Here is a 12,820-nt window from a genome sequence, read left to right as displayed (position 1 = left end):
TCATCAGGGCTGTTCCAGGCTAAAGTGGGGCCTTCAGCATCATTTTATTTGGAGCCCCCCCCTACCAATTCAAACATTTTTTGTAATGCATAAATAAAATATGCAACAACTTTCAAACGCTTTAAATCATTCTTGAACGAGCATTTTGCTCCAAAACAAAACTACATGGTTCAATTTTTTTTGTGTGCAAAACAATTTTAATTAACATCAATAAAACCTTACAAAATTAACTCTGACCAAAATACATAATTACAACTTTCATGCTTTTATGAGACAAAATAAATCTACCATAACAATTCTGAATTGCTCATACAAACCCCGTTTCCATATGAGTTGGGAAGTTGTGTTAGATGTAAATATAAACGGAATACAATGATTTGCAAATCATTTTCAACCCATATTCAGTTGAATATGCTGAGATAGGCTCCAGCGCCCCCCGCGACCCCAAAGGGAATAAGCGGTAGAAAATGGATGGATGGACAACATATTTGATGTTCAAACTGATAAACATGCTTTTTTTTTTTTTATTACAAATAATCATTAACTTTAGAATTTGATGCCAGCAACACGTGACAAAGAAGTTGGGAAAGGTGGCAATAAATATTGATAAAGTTGAGGAATGCTCATCAAACACTTATTTGGAACATCCCACAGGTGAACAGGCAAATTGGGAACAGGTGGGTGCCATGATTGGGTATAAAAGTAGATTCCATGAAATTCTCAGTCATTCACAAACAAGGATGGGGCGAGGGTCACCACTTTGTCAACAAATGTGTGAGCAAATTGTTGAACAGTTTAAGAAAAACCTTTCTCAACCAGCTATTGCAAGGAATTGAGGGATTTCACCTTCTATGGTCCGTAATATCATCAAAGGGTTCAGAGAATCTGGAGAAATCACTGCACGTAAGCAGCTAAGCCCGTGACCTTCGATCCCTCAGGCTGTACTGCATCAACAAGCGACATCAGTGTGTAAAGGATATCACCACATGGGCTCAGGAACTCTTCAGAAACCCACTGTCAGTAACTACAGTTGGTCGTTACATCTGTAAGTGCAAGTTAAAACTCTACTATGCAAAGCGAAAGCCATTTATCAACAACATCCAGAAACGCCGCCGGTTTCTCTGGCCTTGAGCTCATCTAAGATGGACTGATACAAAGTGGAAAACTGTTCTGTGGTCTGACGAGTCCACATTTCAAATTGTTTTTGCAAACTGTGGACGCTGTGTCCTCCGGACCAAAGAGGAAAAGAACCATTCGGATTGTTATAGGCACAAAGTTGAAAAGCCAGCATCTGTGATAGTATGGGGGTGTATTAGTGCCCAAGACATGGGTAACTTACAAATCTGTGAAGGCGCCATTACTGCTGAAAGGTACATACAGGTTTGGAGCAAAATATGTTGCCATCCAAGCAACGTTACCATGGACGCCCCTGCTTATTTCAGCAAGACAATGCCAAGCCACGTGTTACATCAACGTGGCTTCATAGTAAAAGAGTGCGGGTACTAGACTGGCCTGCCTGTAGTCCAGACCTTTCTCCCATTGAAAATGTGTGGCGCAATATGAAGCCTAAAATAGCAGGAGACTGTTGAACAACTTATGCTGTACATCAAGCAAGAATGGGAAATAATTCCACCTGAGAAGCTTAAAAAATGTGTCTCCTCAGTTCCCAAACGTGTTGTTAAAAGGAAAGGCCATGTAACACAGTGGTGAACATGCCCTTTCCCAACTACTTTGGCACGTGTTGCAGCCATGAAATTCTAAGTTAATTATTATTTGCAAAAAAAAAATGAAGTTTATGAGTTTCAACATCAAATATCTTGTCTTTGTAGTGCATTCAATTGAATATGAGTTGAAAATGATTTGCAAATCATTGTATTCTGTTTATATTTACATCTAACACAATTTCCCAACTCATATGGAAACAGGGTTTGTATTTTTGAAAGGAAACACACATTTTTCCTCCACTATACAGCATGCAGTGCATCCGGAAAGTATTCACAGCGCGTCACTTTTCCCACATTTTGTTATGTTCCAGCCTTAAAACAAAATGGAATACATTACTTTTTCTCCCCTCAAAATTCTACACACAATACCCCATGTTTTTTTTAACTTAATTATTTGGCAAATGTATATATACAGGTAAAAGCCAGTAAATTAGAATATTTTGAAAAACTTGATTTATTTCAGTAATTGCATTCAAAAGGTGTAACTTGTACATTATATTTATTCATTGCACACAGACTGATGCATTCAAATGTTTATTTCATTTAATTTTGATGATTTGAAGTGGCAACAAATGAAAATCCAAAATTCCGTGTGTCACAAAATTAGAATATTACTTAAGGCTAATACAAAAAAGGGATTTTTAGAAATGTTGGCCAACTGAAAAGTATGAAAATGAAAAATGCCATGTCATCTGCTGGTGTCGGTCCACTCTGTTTCCTGAGATCCAGGGTCAACGCAGCAGTCTACCAGCAAGTTTTAGAGCACTTCATGCTTCCTGCTGCTGACCTGCTCTATGGAGATGGAGATTTCAAGTTCCAACAGGACTTGGCGCCTGCACACAGCGCAAAATCTACCCGTGCCTGGTTTACGGACCATGGTATTTCTGTTCTAAATTGGCCCGCCAACTCCCCTGACCTTAGCCCCATAGAAAATCTGTGGGGTATTGTGAAAAGGAAGATGCAGAATGCCAGACCCAAAAACGCAGAAGAGTTGAAGGCCACTATCAGAGCAACCTGGGCTCTCATAACACCTGAGTAGTGCCAGAAACTCATCGACTCCATGCCACGCCGCATTAACGCAGTAATTGAGGCAAAAGGAGCTCCAACCAAGTATTGAGTATTGTACATGCTCATATTTTTCATTTTCATACTTTTCAGTTGGCCAACATTTCTAAAAATCCCTTTTTTGTATTAGCCTTAAGTAATATTCTAATTTTGTGACACACGGAATTTTGGATTTTCATTTGTTGCCACTTCAAATCATCAAAATTAAATGAAATAAACATTTGAATGCATCAGTCTGTGTGCAATGAATAAATATAATGTACAAGTTACACCTTTTGAATGCAATTACTGAAATAAATCAAGTTTTTCAAAATATTCTAATTTACTGGCTTTTACCTGTACATATATAAAATCATATGTACATAAGTATTCAGACCCTTTGCTCAATGATTTTTTGATGCACCTTTGGCAGCAATTACAGCCTCAAGTCTTTTTGAATACGATGCCACAAGCTTGGCACACCTATCTTTGGGCAGTTTGGCCCATTCCTCTTTGTAGCACCTCTAAAGTGCCATAAGGTTGGATGGGAAGTGTTGGTTTTCATCCAGGATGTCTCTGTACATTGCTGCATTCATCTTAGTCTAGTCAAGGAGGTGACCAAGAACCTGATGGTCACTCTGTCAGAGCGACAGCATTCCTTTGTGGAGAGAGAAGAACCTTCCAAAGGACAACCATCTCTGCAGCAATCCACCAATCAGGCCTGGATGATATAGTGGCCAGATGGAAGCCATTTCTTTGTAAAAACATTTGCCAAAATGAACCCTAAAGACTCTGACCATGAAAAACAAAATTCGCTGGTCTGATGAGATAAAGACTGAAGTCTTTGCTGTGAATGCCAGGCATCATATTTGGAGGAAACAGGCACCGCTCATCACCAGGCCCATACCTTTCCTACAGTGAAGCATGATGGTGGCAGCATCATGCTGTGGGAATGCTTTTTCTGCGGCAGGAACTGGGGCACTCATCAGGATAGAGGGAAAGATGAATGCAGCAATGTACAAAGACAACGCTTCCCATCCAACCTGGAGGAGCTTGAGAGGTGCAGCAAAGAAGAATGGGCCAAACTGCCCAAAGATAGGTGTGCCAAGCATGTGGCATCAAACTCAAAAAGACTTAAGGCTGTAATTGCTGCCAAATGTGCATCAACAAAGTATTGAGCAAAGGATCTGAATACTTATGTACATGGGATTTTTTTTAAATAAATTTGCAAAATTTAAATAAAACACTTTTGACATTGTCATTAAGGGGTATTGTCTGTAGAATTATGAGGGAAAAAAATATTTTATTCCATTTTGGAACATTAAATGTGGAAAATGTGAAGCTTTGTGAATAATTTCCAGATGCACTGTAATTTATTGTTGCTAGAAGAATTAAGAAACATTAATTTGAACAAAGACAAATGCAGTCAAGGCACAAACTGTTACAAGGAGCTAATTTATTTACAATTTAGGTACACAAATACAGTGGCAAATATAAATGTGACAACATAAATGCTGCTGGCCCAGTTACTTACGTACATCAACTGGCTGACTGAAGAAGCATGAAATTGAAAAATGAGAGAGAGAGAGCGAGCAGCAACACTCCAAACAGACATGGCGACTAACAGCCATGTCTGAGAGGTTCATCCAACCCTGCAAAAACAATGCAAAAAAAAGAAAACATCTCTTGATCAAATGTCTCATTTAGAAGGATTGAGCAAAAAAAATGCACCTCTGATGGGGGAGAATCAGTGAACCTCTTTTACTGACAAGGGTGTCCTTGACAGCAAAGTGTATGAAAAAGACAATGTCTGACAAAAGGGTGAGGGGACACACTGACAAGTAGACACTACACTTATTTATGGCTGCCTAACTTTGCTGCAGCCGGCCTCCTAAATCAAAGCTTGTAAAGAATGCTTAGACTCATCCCTAACTATGAAAGTAAATCAAAAAGACAAAAGATATTTACACATCTATATTGCAGGTATTTCACAGCTTCAAAACAATACAAATAAGACAGCGCAATTTTTTTTTGTCTTTTTTTTTTTTTTTTTTTTTTACATCTGTACACAGTGAATAGAAATCTGATCAAAAGTGTCAAAATGAAGCTCTTGCACCCTTGAAAAAGTGCAGTGTCAGTACACTAAGAAAGGGAGCACTGGGCTGGGAACCAGAAACTACCTGGTGAGTATATAAGCCTCCTGCGTCTGAAATACCAAAACATGATTGGTACTTTCAAGCGTAACAAAAGAGTAGAAACGTCGCGCCAAGCAGTTGGGTCTCTACCCACAGACTGGATGTGTATGATCAGAGTGTCACTGAAAGGTTGCCACGATCATTGTCTTGCTCAAATGTGATTACAAAAAGGCGTGCATGACCTGATTGGGCAGTCTTACTTGTCTCGATATCTCTGTTTAAAAAAAGTGGACAGGAAACCGTCCTGAGACTTAGACAACAAAAAAGGGGGGTAATGACAAAGAGTTAACAGTAAAGAGTGTGTACAAGATTCTGGTGAGGTGACCATACTGACAGCAGTCAGTAAGAAAGCACTTCCCGTACGCTGGCATCCATGTTAGCTGTTGCACAAGTGATTGCAGAGTAGCGGTGGTACTGTTAGTGTCTGATCGTGTCTCAGTGGGCCAGGGTTGGACTGTGAGGCTGCGTGGTAACTGGCTCATCGAGGAGCAAGGGGATGGAGACCACCAGGCAGTGCGCTTGACACCATCTAGAGGAAACACCAGACAGAAAAAGGGAAAGTAAACAAGCCAGTTATTTTACAAAGTTGTTTTAGTGACGGATTCTCCACATATGCACCATCAGTACACTTCTAAAGGTAGATTGTGTACTTAGTTTATGAGTAAGCCAATTTTGACAAGAGTAGTGCTGTACTAAATCCATTTATGTTGCGCACTTGACGAAGGAGGTCCTCAGTTTACGAACAAGTTCTGTTCTTTTCATCAATGAATCAAAGTTAATTTATACAACCCTTCATCACAAGTACCACAACACCATCCTAATCCCACATGCGGGCAAGAAAAAACTCACCCAAATGGGAACAATGGAAATTGTTCCGTGGCCACCTGATAAGCTCTCCACAGAGGACAAGGGGTCAGAGCAGAAAGGAGAGGCGGCAGATCAACTGGTCTAAATAGGAGTCTATTTAAAGGCTAGGGTGTGTATATGAGTTTTAAGATTGGACTTGAATGCTTCTACTGAGGTAGCATCTCTAACTGTTACAGAGTACTGGAGCCCGAAGTGAAAACGCTCTAAAGCCTGCAGACTTTTTTGGGGGCTCTGGGAATCACTAATAAGCCGGAGTTCTCAGAACGCAGATTTCTGTCCAGGACATATGGTACAAGACAATCAGCAAGATAGGATAGACCATTTAGTATTTTATACGTAAGTAGTAAAACCTTAAAGTCGCATCTTAAGTGCACAGGAAGCCAGTGCAGGTGAGCCAGTTTAGGCGTAATATGATCAAACTTTCTTGTCCTTGTCAAAAGTCTAGCAGTCGCATTTTGTACCATGACACGCGGTTAGTTGATTTTCAGTTCTACCCAATAACACCTTAGTAACCAACACTGTACACAAAATATGGAGGACATGTAAAATAAAGTAAAACAAACATCATGTAAATACAAAACTAAACAAAACAGTAAAGACTCAAGCTGTTCATTTCATAGGAGCAGCAGATTGTCACAATCTCACGTTTGATGACAATAAAGGGCTTTATTCTATTCTATCGTTTCACATGATCAAGGATACGATATTTATTATTTTTACGACGGTAGCAGCAGGCGAGCAACTTGGACCTATGAAATGTTTATCCAACAATTCTCCTTTCATCATAAAAGTCTGGTTTCACTTGTCTGCCTTTGAGCTTGGGAGACAATGAAGGACTGAACTTTGATAACGAGAGCGAAGCAACATTCTTCCTCTGTGCAGCAGCGCTCGACTTAACATTCTTTGGGAGAGAGAGATAGTATTTATTCATCCCACAATGGGGAAATTGTGTGGTTGCAGTGCAGATACTTTTTTTTTTTTTTTTTAAGTTCTCAAAAGCGAGTCTCATGTTGATGCACCAATCTGCTTAGGTTGACAGAATTGGAGTGGGCTGTAACCCCATACACTCAAGGACAACCTGTACATATTCTCTTCTACTTCACGACTTTCCACAGATTCGGGTAAGACCTTAGCCACTGCCATGTCAAGTCAGTTCCAATATGAAGACTAATGGAGACTATTGAGTGTGGCAAGTGTTAGGACTGCACACTCACCATTTTGAGTATGCATCTAGATTCGACAGTACACTGGATATTGTCATATTTCTGCGTAGGCCTGGGGCGATAATACATTTTGCTTGGCGATATATTGACCTATGGGTTATTGGCAATAAACAATATTATTGCTAATATTATTATGAGACCAAAATAACCATTGGTTTAAGGATAATATATAATAATGCATGTATATCCTTTTAAATGCAATAAACTTGTATTTTAACATTGTAATTGGAATGCCATCCATCCATCCATTTTGTACCGCTTATTCCCTTTGGGCTCGCGGGGGGCGCTGGAGCCTATCTCAGCTACAATCGGGCGGAAGGCGGGGTACACCCTGGACAAGTCGCCACCTCATCGCTGGGCCAACACAGATAGACAGACAACATTCACACTCACATTCACACACTAGGGCCAATTTACCGGTAGTGTTTCCAATCAACTTATCCCCAGGTGCATGTCTTTGGAAGTGGGAGGAAGCCGGAGTACCCGGAGGGAACCCACGCAGTCACGGGGAGAACATGCAAACTTCACACAGAAAGATCCAGAACCCGGGATTGAACACAAGACTACTCAGGACCTTCGTATTGTGAGGCAGACGCACTAACCCCTGTTCCACCGTGCTGAAAATGTTTAAATCTCCAAGTTAAATAAAACTTTTTCTGTTAGCAAAAATGTGCAATTCAATAAAAATAACAACCAAATGCAATACAACATGTTAAGGAGGGAATTGGGGCCTCAAATATAGACACCCATAACAATAAAAAAAAAAAAGCTAAATAAAGTGTTGGCTAACAAAGTTTCACTTCAATATTGAACATGTAGGCAGAGAGAGTGGTACATTACTTAACTCACAATCAAGTTAGGACCTTCTTAAACAAAAGTGCAAAGTAATAACATAAACACTACAGTTTAAATAGAGATATGAGAAATATCAGTCAACATGTTTGCATCACTTTTAGAAATGCTAGTTTTATACGGTATTAAATGTCAGCATGTCTTTGGCGATGTATGTAACCACACTTTCTGTGAGCGCACACCATTTTGCACTGTTTTGTTTACACTGACCTGGCTTGTTCACCAAACGCAAAGTGAGTGTGTGTACTGTCGGGTGGGTATGTTTCAAGTGGGCGTGCAGGTTTGCTGTAGTCGCGAACATTCGGCAAACTGGCTCCTTGGTGTTGATAGGATCATCTTGCTCCAAAAGGTTTAAACTGAAGTATTCCCACACTGTTGCGGTCACATTTGGTTTTGTAATCATTTTGTCCATGTTAGCTACTTAATGCTAACTAGTTTCACTGTATGATGCTAGCGAGCTAGCGGCCCCGCGTTGCTGCACAAAGAGCCAAAGGCACTTACTGAGGACAAGAGAATTCACCCACTTCTTTAAATTCCGCTATGGCACAATCGCTACAGCCACTAAAAGCGACGAAATGCCTGAATGCTCTTGTAGCATGCACATGGCGATGTATCGATCCTGGAAAACTTACCGACTTTCATTTTTCGTCGGTTAATTGACTTATCGAATATCAGTCTTGGCCTCCTTCTGCGTTTAAACAAATTTGTTGTATTTTCCGGACTATAAGCCACTACTTTTTGCCACGCATTGAACCCTGCGGCAAATAAAACGGTGCAGCAAATTTATGGACATATTGATTTATATTCAACAAATAGTTTTCAAGTAACACTGACAGAGACATTCATATGTTTTTAAATTTTTTTGTGCTACGGCGCCGTCTTTTGGAAGAGTTCGCTCACTGCAGGTGCCGCGCTTTAAAAATGTAATTCCTGTTTCGTGCTGAAAGTTTATTCGTCCATAGCGTTTCTGTTCAAAAGGATTCTTCATTAATCATTAATATAAGTAAAACAATACATACTCACTAAACCGTCTAAAATGCCTGATGTGTTTTCATGCATTTTCGTACGTGCTATCGTCAAGCTATCATTGTCAGTATTAGCTGATATGCTAACACGTTTACAAGTGTGTGTTAGTAATATTAACTTACACTGGCATTCTTTTTGTATGGTTTCAGTTTTGTTAATTCCCCAAAACGTCTCCGTGGAGTTATTGAGTCTGTTTAGCTGACTGGAGAGCGAGCTCCCGCAGCTAGTGGGTCCATGACGATGACTTCTGTTTTGTTTGATCATCCGTTTTACTGCAGTGTGACAGACACTGTTTGGGAACAATTAAGGTATGCAAAAAAAACAACATTTACAAAATCTTGCGTGTATATATATATATTGGCGACTTATAGTCTGGTGCAGCTAATTAATGTAAAAATATTTTTCTTCTAAAATCCGGAGTGTGGCTTAATTACCAGTGCCCTCAAGAGCCCGGAAAATACCATTTGTACTCTGAAGGCTAAATGTACTGTAACTAGGAAAGTGCGGCAATTAAATAGAATACTTCTGACCGTACACTTCAATGTGTTCCCAAATTCAAGGGGAGTGGTCAAAAATTCAACCAGAAGCTTGCCAGAAGTTTGTGGATGGCTACCAAAAGCGCCTTATTGCAGTTAAACTTGCCAAGGGACATGTACCCAAATATTAACATTGCTGTATGTATACTTGTGACCTAGCAGATTTGGTCACATTTTCAGTAGACCCATAATAAATGTAATGTTTTTTGTGACAAACAAGTACCTATGTGCTCCAATCACTCTATCACAATAAAATAAGAGTTGTAGAAATTATTGGAAACTCAAGACAGCCATGACATTATGTCCTTCACAAGTGTATGTAAACTTTTGACCGCATATACTTACATCATGTATATAAACCTTGGAGGCTCCATTTTAAGCGGACTTTTGTTTGCAATTATTTAATATTTAGAATGCATAAAAAAACAAAATACATCCGTCGCCATGTCTTTCATAATGATTGTGAGCGATAGGCAAAATTCCAAAAAAAGTGCAGTTGGCCTTTAAAGATATCTTTCATATAGAACAAGTACATACAGTACCGTAATTTACTCAACAAACTAAATAGTCTTATATTACTCACATGACAGCATGTCATTACTGTCTACAAGTTGACAGTCTATCATCTCTCTGCATCGTGTGCAGAGAAACAATTGCATTCATTAAATAACTAGATAATTTGGAATATTTGTATTGCTTTCTATAATGAAAGTTAGTGAAAACTGAAGATTGCAATACAGTTGAATACACTGTGCATGTGCTTGTGTGCACCTGTTCAGCCATGTTACCCATCCACCCATTAACCCCCGCCTACCTCCGGATGTCATATGCTGTCAAACGTAATGGAAAAAAACAAAAACATTTCCACACTATACATGAAGAGGAACTTGGAAGAATTAGGTCACAGCCAGAAGGAAGGTTTGCAGCCATCCAGTCATTTGTTCAACATGGTGTATAAATACTGTTAGTTGAGCTTTCATTTTGGTTCAAGTACTTTAACCCCTTCCCCTCTAAAACACTGAACACTCCATGTACGGCTGATTGGATGACGTGCTTTCAGCCACAGCCATGAGGAAGCTCCAAATGAGATGCAAAACAAGAAGCGGTTAAGTGTTAAGCAGTGAAAATTAAAGGGAGATGTGGGAAGGTAAAACTTAGGAGGTAAAAAAGAAAATCAAAACCGAAAAAATAAGGACTGTACAAATCCACAATGGAGGGGTGGGTAAAGGTGTTGGGAGTTATTTTTGGGCAAGTAAGCTGTGAGCCTGCCACTGATGTATGTGGTATCAAATAGGGCTGCACTAAAATTCTCAGGATACAAAAAAATAGATCTCAATTCACTCTAACATGCAATTCAAATGACGACGATTCTTCCTTATGCTGTCCTCACGTGGGCATGACAGCCTCTTGCTTTTCCTGTTTTTCAAGGGAGGCCTGCCGGTGGCAGCTATCATTGGACTTGCTGAATGAGTGTTGGCATTAATTATTTGACGTCTTTACTACATGCATGACTGTAATGTTGCGTACCATGATTGATGATTTTGACTTGATGGAATTTTTTCCAGTCTGCGTCTGTTAATTTTTATTAATAAAGTCTCACGTCAAAAGTACTTCTCGGACCTCCTATTAGAAAAGGCTGTAAGGCAATAAATAGTGTGATCGAGCCTGTTGAAAAACAGTGTGCTTTCTTCAAAAAACATGGCCTTGAACATGAAGCCATTTTACAGGATTAAAATACATTTAGAATCACGGTGGCCACTAGGAGGCCAAATGTACACAGTAAAATACCAGACCCTCCAGTCTGAGGAGACGATAAAACTAGCTTGTAGTGAAACAATAGAATAAGTTCTTTATTACACTTAACAGAAGTCTTACTGGAACCACGTTAAAGCACAGAGTAACCAGCTAAGATGAGTAAATTAGGAAGTAGATTAATATTTTTTTTAATTTGAGAATTGTATTCATTGAAGATTCAGTTGCTAGCAGTTTTTTCTAAAATATCATGGAAATTAAAAATTAAAGCATTTTTTGGTTTAAAATGTTGTTTCCTTAATGTACCGAAAACCTTACCAAACCGTGACCCGAATAATGTACTGTTGCACCCGTACTAGAGACGCGTACTATTTCAAATATACAAAATAGCTCCATGCATTTACGTTTACATCTTTTGTTGAGCCCTACAAAGTGTTTGAACTCCAAGTATTGTACTTATTACACTACCAGCTGTTCGATTGCAACATGCATCTTGTAGTTTTGATTACCAAATTTGGAGGTGCTGAAATAGCCAATCCGAATCAGTAGCACGTATGCCTGCTTGTTCGCCATGTGCTTGAGCCCGTTCCAAGTCTGCAACCGACGTGGTGCAACACAGGTATTAAAAATTTGGAACTGTGTATTTTACGTAAATAGGCACTTCTAATACAGACTGAATTTGGTCAGTACCTATAAAAGTACAGAATTTGGCACCTATCCCCCCCCCCCCCACACACACACACACACACACACACACACACACACACACACACACACACACACACACACACACACACACACACACACACACACGAAACAAAATTGTCTCAGACAAACGTGATGTACATTTTTTCCAGAGTCGTGCAGCCCTACGTGAAACCAGTGCTACAAGCAACAAGCCACAAGGACAAAGCTGTGTAAAGGGCATTCTTTCACGGTCTGAGAAGGCAATTGGGGAATTACATTCTTGGACTAGGGTACACACTGTGATGCATTATCCAGAACAGTTCTCAGGACTGCAACCTCCTACTCAATATCCATCTCATTGACCCTGGAGTCCAGGCTCTTGGGTCAACATCTGATAACAGCTATAACTACATCAGGGGTGCCCAAACTATTTCCACCAAGGGCCGCATAATGGAAAGTCAAAGCATGTGGGAGCTATTGACTTTTACTATTTTGTAAAAAAAAAAAATCTAAAAGACATACAGAGGAAACTTCATTCACAAACCAACTCTTTTTGCTAACTTTTTGATTTACCAACTTTTATATTCAGCCAAATACTGTATGCTCCAGTGAGCGAACCATGTCTCGGTGTACGAATGCTTCATCTATTCATTCATTTTGTGTGCCGCTGGAAGAATTCATTTTGGGGTCATCCCTTTCTGTGCAGTACAGTACAGATGGAGCGCAGCCATTTTAGAGATGCGAAGTCCTCTACGTCACATCCTGTTTACTAATTCCATTACTTGGTCGTCACTCTCCAGTGTTTCAGCGTGTCTTTTTTCGCCATTCAACAACCCAACAAAATACGTTGGGTTGTCTTTTTTTGTTACCATCACATGGTCGCGGCATTCTGTATCTATCTAAATATATTTACA

General features: G+C 39.7%; 1 protein-coding gene across 2 annotated transcripts in view; it reads right to left on the bottom strand.

Moving 5' to 3' along the window:
* Window positions 1–4,204: 4,204 nt before the first annotated feature.
* The window catches only part of csnk1db (casein kinase 1, delta b), a 32,588-nt gene continuing 23,972 nt past the window's right edge, over window positions 4,205–12,820 (bottom strand). For both annotated transcript variants that reach the window (XM_061967070.2, XM_061967069.2), the window contains one exon: window positions 4,205–5,492. Coding sequence is in view for 1 of the 2 variants with exons in the window: in XM_061967069.2 (XP_061823053.1) it covers window positions 5,442–5,492 (51 nt within the window). In the remaining variant the exon portion in view is untranslated. The remainder of the gene's footprint in view (window positions 5,493–12,820) is intronic.

Source organism: Nerophis lumbriciformis, linkage group LG11 (assembly GCF_033978685.3).
Source record: "Nerophis lumbriciformis linkage group LG11, RoL_Nlum_v2.1, whole genome shotgun sequence".
Lineage (NCBI taxonomy): Eukaryota > Metazoa > Chordata > Actinopteri > Syngnathiformes > Syngnathidae > Nerophis > Nerophis lumbriciformis.
This window is presented reverse-complemented; position numbering and strand designations above follow the sequence as displayed.